This window comes from Falco naumanni, chromosome 8, assembly GCF_017639655.2.
Source record: "Falco naumanni isolate bFalNau1 chromosome 8, bFalNau1.pat, whole genome shotgun sequence".
NCBI lineage: Eukaryota > Metazoa > Chordata > Aves > Falconiformes > Falconidae > Falco > Falco naumanni.
Genome location: NC_054061.1, coordinates 38279553 through 38297847, shown reverse-complemented (window position 1 = coordinate 38297847; position 18295 = coordinate 38279553). Strand labels below are relative to the sequence as shown.

Genomic DNA, 18295 nt, shown 5'->3' with positions numbered 1-18295 from the left:
GCGCGAGCGGCTGTGTGCGGGGCGGGGTGCAAGATGGCGGCGGCGTGCGGGCTGCTGGCGGCCGGGCTGTTCCGCGGGCGGGTGGCTATCGTCACCGGCGGCGGCACCGGCATCGGCAAGGCCATCGCCGCCGACTTGCTGGCACTAGGTGGGCGCGGGGCGGGGGGGCTCCGCAGGGAGCCCGGTGGGGCAGAGGGTCGGGGTGGGTGTTAGGGGGGCAGGGCCGGGCGTGAGGTGAAGGCGGGGATGGAGTTCGAGGGGGGCCGGGGAGCGCGGTGCGTGTGGGGCAGGCGGCGCCCGGGGGGGCTGCGGGGAGCTCATGAGTGGGACGTTGTGACGGGAGTCGTGAATAGCCAGGAGAAGGAGGCGAGGCTGGTGCGGAGCTGTATGTTTTTAGACCCGTGGCACTTCAAAGATGCACTGTTTCAAATACAGCGGTCAAGGTGAGGTTGTATTAAGCCTGGACTCTTTCCCTCATACTCCTTCTTAAGTGAGTTTTCCTCTTTCCCAGCTGGAGGGTTTACCTGGTGGTTGAACTGAGTCTGACGTAGTAGTACGGTTTTGAAGTGTTGTCCACGCAGTGAGATTAGAGACACAGTGCTTCTCTGTCAGTACTCGTGACAGAAATGTCCTGGAGGTAAAGTATATCTTCGAGTGCAAGGCAATCCTCGGAGTCATCCACCTTGCAACAACTTTCCTGCAGGTTTCAACATGAAGTCCTACAGACCAGCATCAGACTGGTTTCAGATAATGTTTGTCATCATGATAGGATTCAAAGTACCAGCACTAGCATCAATGGCCTCGTGGTGCCATAGTCCTCATGGTTTGCGCTCTTGAAATGTGCATCGTGCCATTTCACTGCATAGTAAAGAGCTTTCTTTGTTAAGACTGTGTGCTGGGAGACATCACTGCCTCTGCTGGCCTTTGTCACCTCAGCTTTCCACTTGCCCTGTGGAGCTGAAGTGGGGGCTGGTTCTGCTACTTTCGTATTACTGGGGAACTAAGCGGTTTTTTAAGGTGTCCTTACATGCTGCCTTAAAGAGGTGCTTTTTAAGCATCATGACAGTGTTGGTTGATGATGTTGTCCAGTCACTTTAAAATTGTACTTAATTTGAACTGCATTATTTTTCTTAAGCAAAATACAAATAACAAAAGGGCTTGTCCATAACATCCTGAACAGAAAACACGGCTGCAAATCTCTACAATGCACATGTAAGAAAGTGAAGAATAATGAATAAAATCAAGTCTGTCTGAGCAACCTTCCTTACCTGCAGACTTGCTGGCTACTCTCGACAAGATGACTGGGAACTATTTCCATGTACACCTTGCGCTTTAGGCTGTATTTTTTGGAGGGGGATGGAGCAGCAACAGATAATGCCAGTCATGATCTACATTGGTTTTATAACCAGTCTCCTTTGAAGCCGCCTGGACAGATTTAAACCCTTTATCTGAAAACTTGTGCCCTTTTTCCCCGACACTATCAGGAAATGGTCTGGTCATTCTTTGTGAAGAAAAATAAGTCAAGTACTATTAGCTTGCACAGTAGGTACCAAGCGTTTTTCAGTGAGAATTTCCCCTCTCCTAATTGGCATATTAAGCAAAAATACAGTCTTATGAGACCTTATGCTATATCAGTGTGTGCATTAACAAGCACTTGAGTTGATCAATGTAACTGCTACTGTGATTTAGTATTTTGTGTTATGTGGTAATTATGTGCACCATTTTATGAACTCTGCATTACTTGGGTGGTTGTACAAGTGACTGGAGTTCTTAATTTAAAAAATGAGGAGACCTCAGAGACTAATACGTTCACATGTGTTGTTTTAACATGGCCACTGATTGATGGTGAAATTCCCACTCCTAGGGATATCTAGTTGCAGCAGTTCCTTCTGGGAGAATTCAGCTCCTCTTGAGTTTATTTTTTGTGTTTTGGAGTTTTGGTTTGGTTTGGTTTCTTTTTTAGTTTTATGCATCGTTTCACAAGACAGTCTGAGCCAAATGAACAGCTTGCTGTGCTTTACTCCCACTAGTTACTTTGAGTTGATTGTGATGTTTGTTTGATCACGAGAGGCCAAATTCCACTCAGTAAAATAGCAACAAAGGGAAAAAAACCCCACAAAACCACCTGGCAAGTTGTTAACTGTTTTTTTTTTGGCTGGTTGAGGGTGTTGAATTGATTTATGTTAAAGCAGATGAACAGCAGAGCTAGTATGAGGAAGGGATGACTTCTGCTGGGATGCTGAGGTTATGGAAGGAGGGAACTGGAAGCAAAACCTCTTTGTCTGCTTGCCATCCAAAGCTAGTAATTTGCTTATTCATAATATGAAAATGCATGCTTACTGGATTTGCACTAGAAATTAATTTGATGTGGTCTCTTTTAGTCTATGTAGTAGCAATTACTGAAGACTTAAAGCTGTCCCAAGTCCACTGATGTGACAGAAGAAATTAGACTGGTTGTAGTGTCAGTACTTGCCATTAATTTGGCACCTGTGTTGTTTATCTCTGTAGAATTAATTCTTGTGCCTCCAAATGCTGAAAAAAACAGAGGCTTGAACTCCTGCCTCATTTTTTCCTCCTGAGCTAGGGTTCTGCAGCATGTGGTGGTATTATGGGGAAGCCTCCGTTCCTGCTGTCTGTCATCTGCAGATAGGAATTAACCTCGTGAGGCTATCATCCTTTCCTTCAGACTCCGTAGGGTTAAAAAGGAGAGCATTACATTTGCTCACTGCTAGTCAAAATTACAGCTAGACGTGTGGTAAGATTGGTTTTGCGGTTTTAGGAGCAAGCATTTTTTTGTAATCAAGACCTGCTGAAACATTTTTAAATCACATAATTGATAAATGAGGCAGCTGTAAGCAGAGGCAGCAAAAGTGATTTCCAAAGCTACTTTGCTGACTCATCAACTCATGGGCTATCTTGCCTTCTGCAGGAAGAAGAGGGAATCTTGTGGACATTTTTTTGATTGCCCTTTTCCTGGCACAGTGGGATCTTGTTGCTAAGAAGCACCTGACATCAGTCATTTCTCTCCTGCAAGGACTTCAATACTGTATCTTCTAGTCAGTGACTAATGGCTGCACATCCTACAAGATACCTCCTTGATGTTATTAAAAAACTAGCATAGTTTTAACTGTGTTAGCTGAAGGGTGTTTCATTTTGTCTCTACAGGTTGCAGTGTTGTTATTGCCTCTCGTAAATTTGATCGATTAAAAGCTGCTGCAGAAGAACTGAATAATACGTTTTCTTCCATGAGGCCTGCCAAAGTGACTCCCATACAGTGCAATATTCGCAAAGAAGATGAGGTAAAGACTAGTGATTTGCTTAACATGTCAAAAGCATATTGTGTATATAAATTCTCAGATCTCCAAAGGTCTTCTCTGGCCCTCTCAAAAGTGTCTTCGATCAGGGGCAAGGTGCAGTAAAGCACTGTTAAATTGATCTAGATAAAGATGTGCTTTTCAAGGGAAGACCATTTGTTAGCCACCTAAGCAAGAAAGCATTTGTAATTGCAAATAGCTTTTTCTGACCATCATACGTATTTCAGATACTTCTGGGAGAAGCAGGCCTTGGAACTGGCATGTTCTACAGCCAAGCTGGAGGCCGCTTAGCATGTTCTTTGTCACATTTTATCACAGCAGTGAGGGGGTGTTAACTTGTGAAGATGGAGACCTCAGAATAGTTTTCCTTCAAACAGGAAGTCACAGCATGGAACGTTGATGCTTGTGACTTGACACAAGTGCTCTGCATTGTCAGTTTTGCCTGTATTAAAGCAAAAAAAAACCCCACAGATATTGTTATTAACTGTGTTTCAGATTTTGATTACAATTTGAGGTGTGCCTCATTACAAACTCTATTGTTATCCCAGATGAGTTTTTTTCTTCATATTACAAAAAATTGAAGATCAAACCTGAAAGTACTTAATCTGGGTTCTTCAGAAGTCAACCTTCACTTCCTAATTTTCTAATTTGTGTAATTAAATATTTAAAAGTTCAGCATCAGGTTGGACTTTTAACTTACTGAAGACAACTAGAAAACATTCCGGTAACAACTGATTGCTGCATTTTTCTTAACCTTTCAAAGTCTCTGATAAACTCTAGCATAACGTAAAGAAATATTAATGGCCTTCAGTGGCTATGTGGATTCTGAAAATACCCAAATATACAACCATCAAGCGAGTAAAAAATAAAATTCTTCCCTCATGGAGCAGCTTGTGCCATAAAATATAGTGATATACTCGGACTTTCTCTCCTGAAGGAGATGAACCCTGGGGCTGTGCAGTATGTCACTTCACCTACCTGTGAATTTTAGGTTTGCATTGACTAGCATCAGCAGTGCAATATAATAGGTTATGGCAGATGTCAGAGGGCAACTTACATGATTAAAGCTACAGGAAAGAGAAGAGATAGAGAGAAAAGGCTTAAGCCTTCTTGCAGAAAGTACTCTGGCATGCTTAATAACCTTCTGCAGGTGCATCTTATTTCTGCATCAGTTTAAAAATGCAGTGGGAACTGCAGTGTTCTATGAGATGGTGGAGGGCTCACATGGTGAAGTGAGGTAACCTCCACTAAACAAACTACCATTCCTATTTTATTTCCTGTTTCTTAAGTGTGGCTAAAACATATTTGACAAAGCAGTATTTGATGGCTTTGGAAACTTTTTTGAAGGTGCTTTTAAAACCTTTTTTATAGGGTTGGTGTAAAGCGTAGTCATTTACAGACATACCAGAACTTTCTCAGAACTTTTGATGTGATACTGGAGAAGCTTCTATCAGATGTCTCCTGCCAGTGGATGTTCTCATAAACCATTGTAATTTCATATCCGTATCTATTGAAGAGGGGGTTCAGAGAAATAAGGTAGATTAAGCTCCAGTCTTGAATTTTTTAGTCATTGGCACAGTCTTATAGTTTGACTCACTTCAGTTCTCTAACTGCTCTCTTGAAATCCTATTTAGAAAAAAAAACCGCCACCACTACAAAAAGTTTGTAACTTTTGTGGAAATTTTGAATAAGGAATCTAATTTCTGTTGCATATTAACGTGGTTGGCAGCATCCTATGATTTTTGTTCTTTAGCTCTTGTTTTTTTGGCTCTGTCCTCCTCGCTTATTTCTTTAATGCTGAGATTCTCAAAGATTGCTAAATCCAGGCTGCTTGTTACTTAATTTCTAAAATCACTATTGGAACGGAAACATATGGATCACATTTTTCAGCTTTTAACTTTGTAGTGAGGATAGCACTTTCTTACACTTAGGTGCTTAGTGTTTGTAAGTTGAAGCTAGATAAATTAATCAGTAACTTACACTGTTAAAAAACTGTCAGAACTAAGAACTGAGGGATGTGGCAGATTTTCCACAGCCCACTGCTCACTATTGCTTATTTATTGTATTAGCTAAGAGCAGCAGTGGTGAATACTTTTTTCTAATTTGCACTTGTTTGCATTGCAGAGACTAAAGGAAAAGTACCTTGGGGCTTTTATTTCTATTCAAAGAGCATTGTACATCCACTTTCAAAACCTGTTCCATTCTTAACATAAAATTTAGTGCCTGGGACTTGGAATCTTAGGAACAGGGATCAGTAAGATATGTAATGCAAGTTTTTTCTAGCCTAGGAATAAGTCTTGAGTAGAGACAACACTGCAATATAACTCACTTCAGCATTTTCACAAATACAGGAGTAGCTTCCTGTTTACAGTGTAAGATGGGGTGAGAGGGCATTTAAAATTTCAGTTTTCCTCCCAAAATAAACAAGACTTGTACAACTGTGTTGGCTCTGTGTGCTACTTAATAGCTTTACAACTCATTGTCTGGTTTCAGCTTAGTATGAGTGACTAGTATTTACCTCAGAAATTCACAGAAACATGTTGCTGAGTAGGGAGGACAGCCTCTACCAGTATTCCCTGTGAATCATTACATCCTCTTTCTCAGCTCTTATACCAGGTACCAAAGAATGTGTGGAGGAGAAAGACTTTATAAATGTTTCAACAAGGGAAAAAAGCCTCCTTAGAAGTCAGAACTGATCCATCAACAAGCTACGAAGCCCAGGAAGCTTCTTGAAGAAGCTACATAATTCATTTGGTGTATCCTTCTTTTTGACATCTCAATGAAACCTTTGTAAGAGTAAATCTTTCTCTTAAAGGAAGCCACCCTGATCACCTGTAGGAACAAGCATGCCTTCCCCCCCCCCAAAAAAAAAAAATTGTCCTTGTTTTAATTTTATAATCAGACAAACTGGATGGAGGGACTTTAAAGAGAGGAGATCTAAGAAAGATGAAAGTGCTGTCAAAATTTCCAGATAATTTTTAATTTGTTTTGCCTTGTATTGCAAATCTTAAGGTAACTGACCTACTTTCAAGATAACTCATTCCTTGTGTGCCCTGGTTTGGATCTGTGAAATTCAAGCAGTAAAAGATTCATCCGTCATCATATAGTGCAATATGACTGTTAGAACTTTTTCTAGTCTAGGAAGAGTTAAAGAAGGTGCAGTGAATTAATTGCTGCAGAAGCCTGATGGCAGATATCATGGGAATAGCTTAATGAATTCACATTTTTAAGCCTCCTTCATCCTCAGAGGCCTCTTGCTTTCTAGCAAAGCTTAGTTTTTGTTTAATGTGCAAGAAATAATCTTGCTTGATGGAGGATTTTCAGCTGCTGTGTAACCTGTCAGGTTTCTTTCTGTCACGGGTTTGCCGCTGCTTTTGGCTAGTTTTCCACTGAGTGTTTTGTAAAGGCTAACAAACTTGGTTTGTTTTTAAAGATGGAAGAATAGAGGGTTCTGAGATGCTGGTAAGAGCACCTGAGGTTTCTATGTTCTGTCTTCATGGGACCTTATCCTGAAGCAGTGATTGTGCCTCTGTCCCTTATCCTGTGATCTGGAGTGTATTAAGGGAGCAGTATTGCTTCTTCGTGATTATGAAGCTGAAGTGATTTTATTTAAATGTTTTATAGCACTGCCCACGTAATGTGTTGAATCTAACAAGAGCACATCAGTTTGCTCTTACTGAGATGCAGGCCAGACAGCTCTGTGTGTGTCTTTTCAAACCAAGCTCTTTTTTCCAAAATCTAAGTATCTAATTTATTCATTCCATTGCCTCAGTGTAATGGTGGCCAGAGTGGGAGAGATGGACTCCATCCTTTTTCCATTATGAAAAGAGCATTCTATTTATCTTTGTAGATTTTTGGGAAGGTTAAGCACACGCGTGTGTGTTGTGTGTGTCTTAAATGTTGAGCTACAGCAAATCATTTGATGGGGGAAAGACAGACATGAGGAACTTTTTAATTTTGTAAAGCCATTATGATATATGCTGTGGACAAATAGTTCTTTAATTGGCATCTAGGTAAGTAGAAGACATATCTAGGTAAGTAGAAGACATATCTAGGTAAGTGGAAGATAAAACCTTGTACTTCTAGTAAACCACTGCTTTTCTTGAAATGAGCAATTCATAATTCTGTGCATAGTGGCCCGTTTCCATACTCAAGCTCCAGCAACAACTGTTGCTGGGCCAGACCCGGAGGATAAGGCCTGTCACTTGCACATCTGACAAACAAGACTTCTTGAGATGGACTCAGTACAGTACTATTGAGCACTGACCTCATGTCTGAGTTCACTAGCAGCTTTTCTTCTCCAATAAACTTTATAGCTTAGCATAGTCTCAGTTGGTTTATACATACTTAGTGCCTGTCTGTATGAAGCCTGTAGTGAAAGACTGTGGCTTGGTGAGGAGCTGTGGATAAGAGATTCCTGTTGTTGGACTTTAAAATAACAGCAATAACACCAAGTAAAAATACCTGTTACCGCTGTTTAAGAGTGCCTACTAGTTCTAATCCCCAGATAGCAAATCTCTGACACACTGTAGTGGGTAGTTTGCCTGTTAAGTCTTACTCAAGATCAAGGTGACCTGTGAATGCATGTGGACACTTGCCCCTTTTCTCTGTGAAAGTGTACTACTGCACAATACTTTTGAGTTGCACTCACAAAAAAAAGGTCCTTATTGAAGAGCTCCAGTCTTCTGGTTATGTGTTATGTCTGAAGTACCTGATTTTGTTCTTTTTCTGAAGAATGTCTTAAACTGTTAGCTCTACCTTGTGCAGTTTTGGTTTGTTTCCAGAGTGTTTAGCAGCTTTTTTAATGAAGTTCTTTCTTTGTGGATTTTGAATATTTAGGAATAGAAAGGAATGTTTAGTTCTCACTGTGATTTAAATGTGTTCTACTAGACCTTCTTTCTCACTGTGCTGGTGGCTGCTGTCACTATGTTTACTATAATCAGAAGCACTGCAGCGATGCTTTCTCTACAACACAGAAGGCATTGTGAAGATTGCTACAGTTGGAGCTACCTGAGCTGTCACTGGAGACCCTGCTAGCCTTTGCTGGATTTAGGAAAGCAGAACTGATAGGTGTTTGTGGTTGATTTTTTTATTGCCCTGATAATATGATGCGACAGGTAGAGCAACAACAGTTAAGATATATGTGGACTGTTTTGCATTGATGTGTCACAGCAGGTTTTGCCCACCTGCTCAAAACTTGTTTGTAATGTCTCTTCTCAGTGTTTTTTTTCTTCTGTTCATTTGTTGTTGGTTGGGGTTTTTTTTATATTTCTTGGCCTTTTCCCTTTTCTCTGCACCCCTCTGTGCATGCGCACATACACCCCCTGCAATACCCATTGTTCAAACTTTCCTGCTACTGAAAACATTTCTCTTCCATAAACAAGCCCATACTTCAGTAACTTATGGAGAGCAATACTCAAAACAAGATTCTCAGGCTGCCAGGGAGTAGAGTTTGATATTGCTAGAGGAAACATAACATTTGCCACCTAGCAAGACATAGCTTACTTTTCTATGGTTGTGAGCAAACCTGGAAGTATTTGTGTTATTGTGGTTCTCACAAGCTTTGGGGCTGCTGTCCCAGATGTTTTGGGTTTTTGGTATTTTTTTTCCTCAGCTCCCACAAGCTGCAGTGACTGATTTGAGGAATAAAGTGATGTTCAGTACTTAAAGATGGTGATTTAGGTATCAAAATTATTTTCTTAAAGCATTTTTTGTCAGCAGGCATTAGTTTTTTCAGTCAGGCTTCAGTCACTATATGTTTGTTTGGGTTTTCTTCTTCGGAGAGGTGCATGCTTACAGGATTCATACTATCCTGTTAAACCATCCTGAAATGTTAGCAGCGAAAGCTGTAAGGCTGCTTTTTATGAGATTGAGTTAGTGACGCTTTTGGTGAAATACAGATCGTGCTTTGCTTGTTCCTCTATTTTTGATGTTTTCTACTGCTAACTCAATACAGAGGAAGGCTGGTTGATATCCTTCCCCTAGTCAATTCTGTTTCAGCAGCAGCAATGCTCGTGCTGTTTGGTTTTTGGGGGTTTTTTGGGTCTGTGTTTTCTTTGACCACAGATACTAGATTAACTTTTTATATATGCTTGAGTAGGAATAACTGATGCATGGTATGTAGTTATGATAGGTAATCTAAGCAGGTCATGTTGTCCCATTTCCCGTTTCTTGACATAAAGATTAAATTATTAAGCAGTTGCTATAGAGTTCTTATTATGAAATATGTAGGAACAATACATCACTTTGGTATCTGTAACATCATTGAATGCTTTGAAATATGTTCCCCTCCAGAAATTCTCTTGTGTATAGTGTGAGTGTGTGGCGAAACTGCTGTACTTCCAAAACAGAAGACAACGCAAAAGGCTTATCTTAGAGCCTGTAGCTCAGATCAGGTCAGAGTTAGAGCTAGGTTTAGATTCTCAAAATCTCTTCACCTCCGTGTGAATTTAAGTCATTCCTTTTCTGCACTGATAGCTCTGAGTGAATAAACTGTCTACTACTATTTGCTGTTAATACCTTCTCAGAGTACCAAAGGTAAATAGTACCAGACAGTGTTCTTAATCATAAGTATTCATCCTGCTTATAGACAAAAGGTGTCTTAGTTAAATACTTACCTTTCTTTTGCTCAAGATGACAACTTGTGTTATTTCCAGCACTTTAAATTTAGAGTTCATGTTTTGTAGGGTAGCAAACTAACCTTCTTGGTCTGAGTAAGAAGATCATCTGTTACCAACTCACATGTTAGAGCTTTAGTGAACGTACAAAACTTCACTTTTTGAAGTAAGAATGTTAAAACGTCACAAGATTACTTACGTTTTCTAATTAAAATGCTCAGGCGTATGGATCAGATGAAAAAAGCTGTAGCTATGTTATATGAAATTCTTCCAGTGTCTGCTGTGAATACCTCCATCCTTGTGAAAAATGTCAGGAGATTCTTAGGGTCTTAAGTAGCAGGCTTTTGTCTGTGTTTTGTTTTTACAAATCTTGAGTGGCTTAAATCCCCTTCTTCCTTCCGTGCTGGTATTTTATGTAGCACCTGTATTATACCAAGAAGATTTCCTAAGTAAACATGGATTCAGCTCAGTCCTTCTTGGCTGACTAAACTTGTCATGCTGGTCTTCCAGCCTTTCTGAATGTTATGTGTGAGAAGGATATAAGCGAGAAAATACTGTCTGAGAATGAAATTGGGTATGTAGCTTAAGCAGCATACCACACTAACAAATATTGTTTCAGGTAGAAGCTTTGGTGAAGTCTACGCTGAGTCTGCATGGGAAGATTGACTTCCTGGTGAATAATGGAGGAGGCCAATTTGCAAGTCTTTCTGAAGCCATTCGTGCAAAAGGCTGGAATGCTGTGATAGACACGAATCTTACAGGGACCTTCTACTGCTGCAAAGCAGGTAAGGATTTAACATTTAAGGTTGGTTTGTTTATTTGTTTTGGTTTTTACATTTCTTGCCTTCTGGTATTGCTGTAAAGTTTCCGTACCTTCTTTTTTCCTCACACTTATCTGACAGTGGATATCTGTTTTCATGAATCTTATCCAAAGCTCTACATTAAATTGTACGTTGTCTTTGTTCATATATACAAACATACGTTTAGGCAAGTATGATCTTCTGCTTAAGGCCAGATTTGGGGAGTCAGCTGGCTTGGATACTCACTTAATAAACTATACACTTCTGTGGCCTGTATTCGCTGTGTGTAACACAGGAAAAGATTCCTCTCTCATCAGAGATGTAAATCTAAAGTTAAATTTAAGTATGATACATGATTCTCAGATAGCATTGGGAACATGGAAATTAAAGTGATTTACGTGGAAGCATGAATCTTGATTTCCACCAGAAGACTTCTTTACAAACTTTGAGACTTACCTGGACCACATCTGTTATTTCAGCAATCCAGTGGCGAGGCTGTGGTACAAATAGCAGATTGTTTATCTAAATCTGCACAGGAAATGTGTAGTGTAGTTAGAGTTAAGACTCCAAATTTGGTTTCTGGTTGGCAAGTTCATTTGTATGCATTTGTTCTGATATTTATAGGTTATCTTCCTCCTTCATACAGTGTACAATGCCTGGATGCAGGAACATGGAGGAGTCATTGTCAACATTACTGCTGCCGTGAGAAATGGGTTTCCTGGAATGTCGTAATATATATTTTATTTTTACGTTTCCCTGTATTTTTCCCCTAGAAATACTAATTGCTCCTAAATACTTCATTATAGAAAGGTGTGCGCTGGGCAGCAGCAAAGTGTGGAAATAAAGTAGTTAGGTCAAGAGAGAGCAATAGTATCACTTGGCTGTATGTGTGGGCCTCTCATTAATTCAGTAGAGACTACAGGTGTAAATGGCATCTCTGGTCTCTGTCAACTTGTTTGTAAGAAACTTTGAAGCAAGACTTGCCAGTGAAGCTTTCACTGTGAGAGTAGCACTGAAATGTAACCTATACATCTTCTCTTTACAAATCTCTGGAGGGTTTGCAAGAACTTGGCACCTGCTGTTTTCATCTTCTACTGTCTGTTTACAGGTCTTGGTGGTGTAATGAGTTATGGGAGTTGAACTGGGAGTAGGGAAGTAGGAGGAACATTTGTAGTATGTTACCAGGTTTTGGCTTTGTCCTTTGGGTCATGTAACACCTGCTTTTCCCGTTTTCCTTTTTACTCTCACTTTGTAGCCATCTTTCTTGGAGAAGGTGTCTGATGCAGAGAATTGGTTCTGGTTCTGTTTGCTCTGCTTCTTTCTTGACTGGGAGGAAGTTAATGGACACAAACATATTACCACATATGTAGTTGTTTCGTACTGACACAAATGATCACAGCTGTCTGCATGAAAATGCAACATCCTCTCCATATCCATGTGTGTACCACATTTGTTCAAATTTCTTTACCCTCAAAATAGAAGCAAGCAGGAGTCTTCCAGTTTGAAACTTTTTCCCCAAAAAAGTTCCAATTCACTGAAAGGAAAATAATGCTCAGAAAATAAATTGTTTCAGTTACTTTATTTTCAAAAGGAATTTTGAATTTGTCAAATTGCTGCATTTTGGCAGTTTCTTAATTGGAAAATAACTGAATTTCTTCTTTGAAACTACTTTTTTTTTTTTTACTTTAAATTTGTATTGAAGAAAATATAAAAATATGATTTGAGCACATGTTCCATTACCTCTCTTTGTCTTGATTCATGGTTGAAAGTTTTCAAAATTTAAAATTTTTAAGGAACAGCAGAGTATTTTCTCACTAGCTTGTTCTTGGCAAGTACAAAATAAATTTAGAGATCCACAGGGTGGTGCTGAAGGCACAGTTATTTGAGTTTCTCCACTCCGGTTAAGTGTGGTTGAATTGTCACAGCAAATAGGCTGAAGATGTATTTGAGAGTTGAATCAGGAGATAAAAAAAACTAATTCTGAATAACAGTGGAAAAAAGTTTCCCAAATAACTGTTGTGCGTGGATGTAGATTGATAGACAAAAATACTTTCAAATTAAATTCACATTGAATTTATACTTGTTTTAGAAATGTACTAGTGAAAAAGACTTGCCTTTACAAGTCCAGCCACCACTCACATGATACAAAAATCACATGATACAGTTTTTCATAAGTATTAATTTTGAACATAAAACTAGTCAAGTTTGTTTGCTCATAGTGTGCCTGGAGGTTATTTGTTTCTAGCCTAAACATATGAATAAGTTAGGGTTTCTTATGTTTTTCTTAAGTTTTTCGTATTCCTTTCCTGGTATTTGAGAAATGATTTTATTTATCTTCTCTAAGTTTATTTTGCTAGGAACTAAATTCTTATTAGTTTCCCGAGACCCACTGTCCATTATTCATAATTGCAGTAATCTTGTCTGCATTTGTTCAAGCTTGTCATTATTTCAGACTAGTTTCCTATAGCACCAAGGTGTATGAGATCACTCTGCCTATGATCATCTCTACCTCCATCCACCTATATTAATTTTTAATAGTGGCTTATTTTAGTCATGCTTGTCAGAAGATCTGAACTATTTTTCAGACCACTGTCCTTCCAAGCAACCTTCCAGGTTGCTTTACCCGTGCAGCCCACCTTTCATAGTTTTACACAATTTGAACTCTGCCTCCAGTTGCTTTTCATTTTAAAAGCCTGCTTCTGCAGTAGAATGTAACTGGCCTCGTGTCACAGTGGGGAAGAGATGATGTTTTTTCCCCAAATGACTGGAAATCATAGCATAGCTTGTTTAGACTATAAAGCTATGGTCAAATAATATCTTATCCTCTCTCACATGGTTGGTCCACCCATAGACAACTACTCTGACTACCCTAGTAAGGCTGCAGTAAAATCAATATTGGGCACTGTTAGCTGAAGGAACAGATGCTGCTTTTGCTTTCTTTTTTCAATAGGCATACAGGAGCTGCAAGAGCTGCAGTGAATAACCTAACCAAGACTTTAGCTTTAGAATGGGCCCACAGCGGAGTAAGAATCAACAGTGTTGCTCCTGTAAGTAATGGCAAACGATCTGATTAAACTTAGTCATCGTATATGTTCATGGTTAAAACTTTCCAGTCACAAGGGATTGTAAAATCTATAGCCTTTAACTGTGTGTGGATTATTTATGTATTTATATTTTTATAATTCCATCATCTATGTTCTTGAGGTCATTTGAGAGTGTTTTGTGCTGTTTGGATGACCAGCCAGAGATGTGGGATAAAATTGCTTCTGCTTTGACTTGGCATTCTTGGGTCTTTTCCTAACTTAATGAAATCATACTTGGGAGGCATTGGTGACCTGTCTTACAAACCCTTGACAAAACTACCAAATGCTTTGTGTTTCAGTGATGGTTATGTTATTTCTGAGTTCAGAAAACCTTTTCTTTTTGAGGTTCAGGTATGGTGATGGCTTCCCCTGTGTTTACCAAGTTATTTTTAAAATCTCTGGATGTGCCACATGATGTCTTTTACTTTGTCTTCTACATGTTAAGTTAGATTAGCTTTAGGTATAAAAAGACTGTTTGAAGTGGACCTTCTGTCAAACAAATTAAATGTAAAAATGTGTGTTCTGATTTTTTTTTTTTTCTTATGAAATATATGCAGACAGGAAGCCACTATACAGTTTGGCTAAAATATGCCTGCCACACTTCTGAGGAAGTAGGTAGCATGTAGCAGTTGTTTGAAATAAGTGTGTGGAAAGACCAGCCATATTTTTTAGTGCATGGTGCTGGAGATGTAGAGGCTGTATAGAAACCCTAGCTTTGACATTTGAGATTGTGTGATCTGTTATGACTTGTGTAATCTTCACCCTTAACCACAATTTATTTTACACATTTACTCCCTTGAAAACAGAAGAGGAAAGATAAACTTTTTCCAGCTACTGCTAAATTCAGAATTTATCTTATCTCACAGTATAGTCAAGCGTCAGATTTGTTGAACTGTTTCTCAGGATGATCTTTCTACTATCTTACAGGATGTCTGTATATGCTGTTGTGTCTTTTGTCCTAAAACATATGGGCTCACTTTCTTTGGCATAACACAGAATGCTTAATGGCAGATGTGTGATGATCATTCAGGTAATGGCTCTTATGTAGCCTTTGTGAGGCCCAACTCATTTGAAGACTTCTTAAATATTAAGATCTACTGGCTTGGTTTTCCTGGTTATTGTTTATTTCTGATTAATCAAGTCTTGGGGTAGTAAGTAATTAAGACAGCATTATTATGTGAATATATTTTTCAGGCTTGCTAGTTACCTAATGAATCGTACTAATTATACATTATAGCACTTGTCAAAGGAAGTTTTTGACAAGCAAACACTTCAGAAGTATTTACTAGCTGTGTTACTATGCTGGTAACAAAAATCCATGCTGTAGTTACAGGACTATTTTATATCCTCCTGTCACTTTTATGGACACACTGGGTCTGTGGTAACCATACAAAACTGTTGCTGCTTTATAGGAGCAGAGTCCCATGTAGGGAATGGGTACATCGAGAGGGAAGCATGCATTCTGATTAAAATAGTTTCGCATATGAGTTAGTTCCCTAGTTCCCAAAATATAGTCACTCATGTTTCACGGATATCTTAGATATCTTAGCGTGTACTCCATGGATGAATTCAAATTTTGTTATCTTCCATCAACTTGAGTCCCAGATGTTCTGTCATAACTAATCAATGTAACCCTGTGTTCCCATTGCTGTAGCCTTCATCTTCGCTCTCAAGTCTAAACCGGACTGTATAATCATCAAAGCAGAGACAGTCACCTTTTTCTATAGCAGCTAAGTAGGGAGAGTCTGAATTCTGACTGTGAAACTGTCTGCTTCCATAAAAATCAATCTAGTGTTCTTACAGATTAGAAGAAACTGTTGTGAACTTGTTCTTTGGGCTTTTTGGGTTTCTGCTGTAAGCTAATATGAAATGCTTTTAATTTGAAAAGTCTTTGAGTTTCTTTATACTCTCCACTTTATAGTTATTGAAGTGACAGTGAAGAATTAGAATAATCTGAATTATTATGCTTGAATAGAGGTGTGGCTAGCAGCCAAATTACCTTCTTGTATGAATTACACTATTCCATTAAATTTAAAAACTTGCATTCAAGTGCTGTATAGATAGTTTAATCCCACAGAAAATCCCAGTAATGTCAACTTCACAATTTTACAGTGATCACAGTTTAATCATATGCAAGAGACCTTAATTTTCACTATGCTGTTTTAAAATAGGGATTAGTATTTTCAGAAACTGCTGTTGCAAACTATGGAGAACAAGGTACAGCAATGTGGTTAAAGAGCATACCAAAGGTTCCTGCCAAGAGGTCAGCGGTTCCTGAAGAGGTAATGTATTCAGAACATTTGTGATAATTCTACTTCTGTGTCTCTATTTTGAAGCCACTTTATTATATGGAGAACAGAAAAGACTTAATTTTGCACTGTGATGGAATATTAAAACAGAAAAAAACTTGTGGTATTTTGTAGTCGTGCCAAGTGGGAAACTTCTTCAGTAGTCACAGTTACACTGAAAGTTGAATTTAGATGCCTCTTACAGCTGAGACATTTCACAGTAGACATTATTAGTTCCTGAAAAGGTTGACTTCCAGCAGGGAGGACTGAAAGAATGAGTATTAATGTGAAAAAGTGTATCTTAAAAGTACTTAGCTCTCTTCCACCAATTGTGCATCTTATAAACAGGTCAACTGTTTGGGGTTTTTTTGTTATTTTTCAGCATCTGATGCTGATCTTTGAGAGTTCACTGGTTTTCATCTGTTATGTACGTGATGTTTGTGGCTGGAAAGATGGGTTACAGATTGTTACAGTTTTCATTACTGAGTAGAAAATGTTGCTATGTCTTGCCTGTACAAATTTTTACAAGCATCTTTGACATGAACAATTCCCAGCAGTTTCAGAAGGATTAAAATTGTCATTCCTTTGTCAGATCTCTCCTGCAGTATGTTTCCTACTATCTCCAGCTGCTTCTTTCATAACTGGGATAACTATGGTCGTGGATGGCGGCCAAAGTTTATATAGCCATGCCCTAGAAATACCTGGTAAGAAATGGGCTACAAAATAATGCCCTTCGAAGGACTAAAGCTGGGCACGGGGAGGACACACAAATAAAATGCCTAGTTTCTCAGTCAATTAACTTATGTTGTTTTATTTGTTTTCCTCAGATCATGACAGATGGCCTTCACCACCAGAAGGAAAAAATTCTGAAATGCTTAAAAAGGTTCTTTCTGGCAAGTTCAAGCCAAAGCTGTAAAATAATGAGATTTCATTTTATTCCCAGTTTTACTCTTGCTGATAATCATACTTTGTGATTTGGGCTTATTATTCTCAGTAATATAATCCTTTTGCTCATACATTGAGTGCCTTGATTGTCATTGGTTTATATTTAAAACTCGAAAGGCTGTACATAGCAAACTTCTCTGAAAACACTCAGTGCCCTGAAAACATTCAGTTTCTTTGGAAGGAGAGGTATAAAAGACAAATTCTGTATTTGCACAGGCATGAAGTAATGAAGAATCTCAGTCCAAAGTGAATAAAAAAAAATACTTATTTTGAAGTGAAGGGGGCAGTCAAGGAACATTTCAGAATTCTCCTATTGTGGATGAATTTGGGGAGAAGGTAATTTAGATCTCTGTTATTAGTTGCATCGGTAACCCTTGAGGTAGCTGTTAGCTCTACACTATCCCTGTTCAGCCACACACTGAGTGCTCAACAGCTATTTTAAATACTAAGTAGAGTAGGTATTTCTCTGAAAAGGATTAAAAATAAGGCAGAATACTGTTATTAATGTTTCAAACTAATATGGCATATCATATTGGGAATATTTTGAATTGTTTGCAGGTGTAACGACATAATGGAGTTAAGCTGGCTACAAATTAAATTTGATAATAGAACAATCAGATAATAAACTTAAGCTTGAACATACAGTGATGGAAAACAGTATAGATTCAACAATTTAACATGCAAAATCTTGAAGCAAAAGGTATGGTGTATATTGCAGTGCTTTCTGTAGTATGCTATTCCGTTAAAGGAGAAATTTGGAATCCTTCATTTGCCAGTGTTCATTTACCATTACCATTAAAATGCTTTTTATCCGTGCTGTGTTGTCTAAAATGGGTGTGCTTCTTTAAAAAACAGAGACTTGCAATATATCACTCAAAGAGGCTGTATTTGTTGTTCCTTTTTTTTATTTACATTAAGGCAGGTGTTCCTATGTCTGATAACTTCAATCAAAATACAAAAAATAAGTGATGACTGTGTTTGCTGTAAAAACTGAAATTTGTGGAATCAAGTTGCTGCTATAGAAGCAACTTCTTTAATACCTGATTTTTGGATTGAATGTAAGAGTCCCTGCCAGCTGTTCATTCTCTGCAAAAATGTTTGACTTTAGTGTCTTTCATTAATGTATGGGGACTTACACAGGTACATGTAGATAGCTTTTTCATGAAATCTGAATGCCAGTTTTGTGGGGAAGGAGCGGTTTGAGCCAAAGTGCTGTTTCCTTCTGACATCCTCTTTCCTTAGTAACAG

At 38.7% G+C, this 18295-nt stretch overlaps 1 protein-coding gene across 6 annotated transcripts; it reads left to right on the top strand.

Annotated features, from left to right (window-relative positions):
- The first annotated feature begins 20 nt into the window (after positions 1 to 20).
- On the top strand, positions 21 to 17860 carry PECR (peroxisomal trans-2-enoyl-CoA reductase). 6 transcript variants are annotated; one of them, XR_005829341.1, is made up of 10 exons: positions 23 to 148; positions 3166 to 3299; positions 5919 to 5930; positions 10551 to 10716; positions 11378 to 11459; positions 13682 to 13778; positions 15986 to 16096; positions 16695 to 16806; positions 16930 to 17076; positions 17108 to 17860. XR_005829341.1 is itself a non-coding variant. In XM_040603759.1 (9 exons), exons 1-8 carry the CDS (start codon positions 34 to 36, stop codon positions 17074 to 17076), a joined length of 864 nt encoding a protein of 287 aa, XP_040459693.1. In that variant the 5' UTR covers positions 23 to 33; the 3' UTR covers positions 17108 to 17860. The 6 variants fall into 6 exon arrangements, 5 of the variants coding, with proteins under 5 accessions (XP_040459691.1, XP_040459693.1, XP_040459690.1 ...); XM_040603759.1 differs by lacking the exon at positions 16695 to 16806; XM_040603756.1 differs by having other exon boundaries at positions 16930 to 17860.
- Positions 17861 to 18295: the final 435 nt, after the last annotated feature.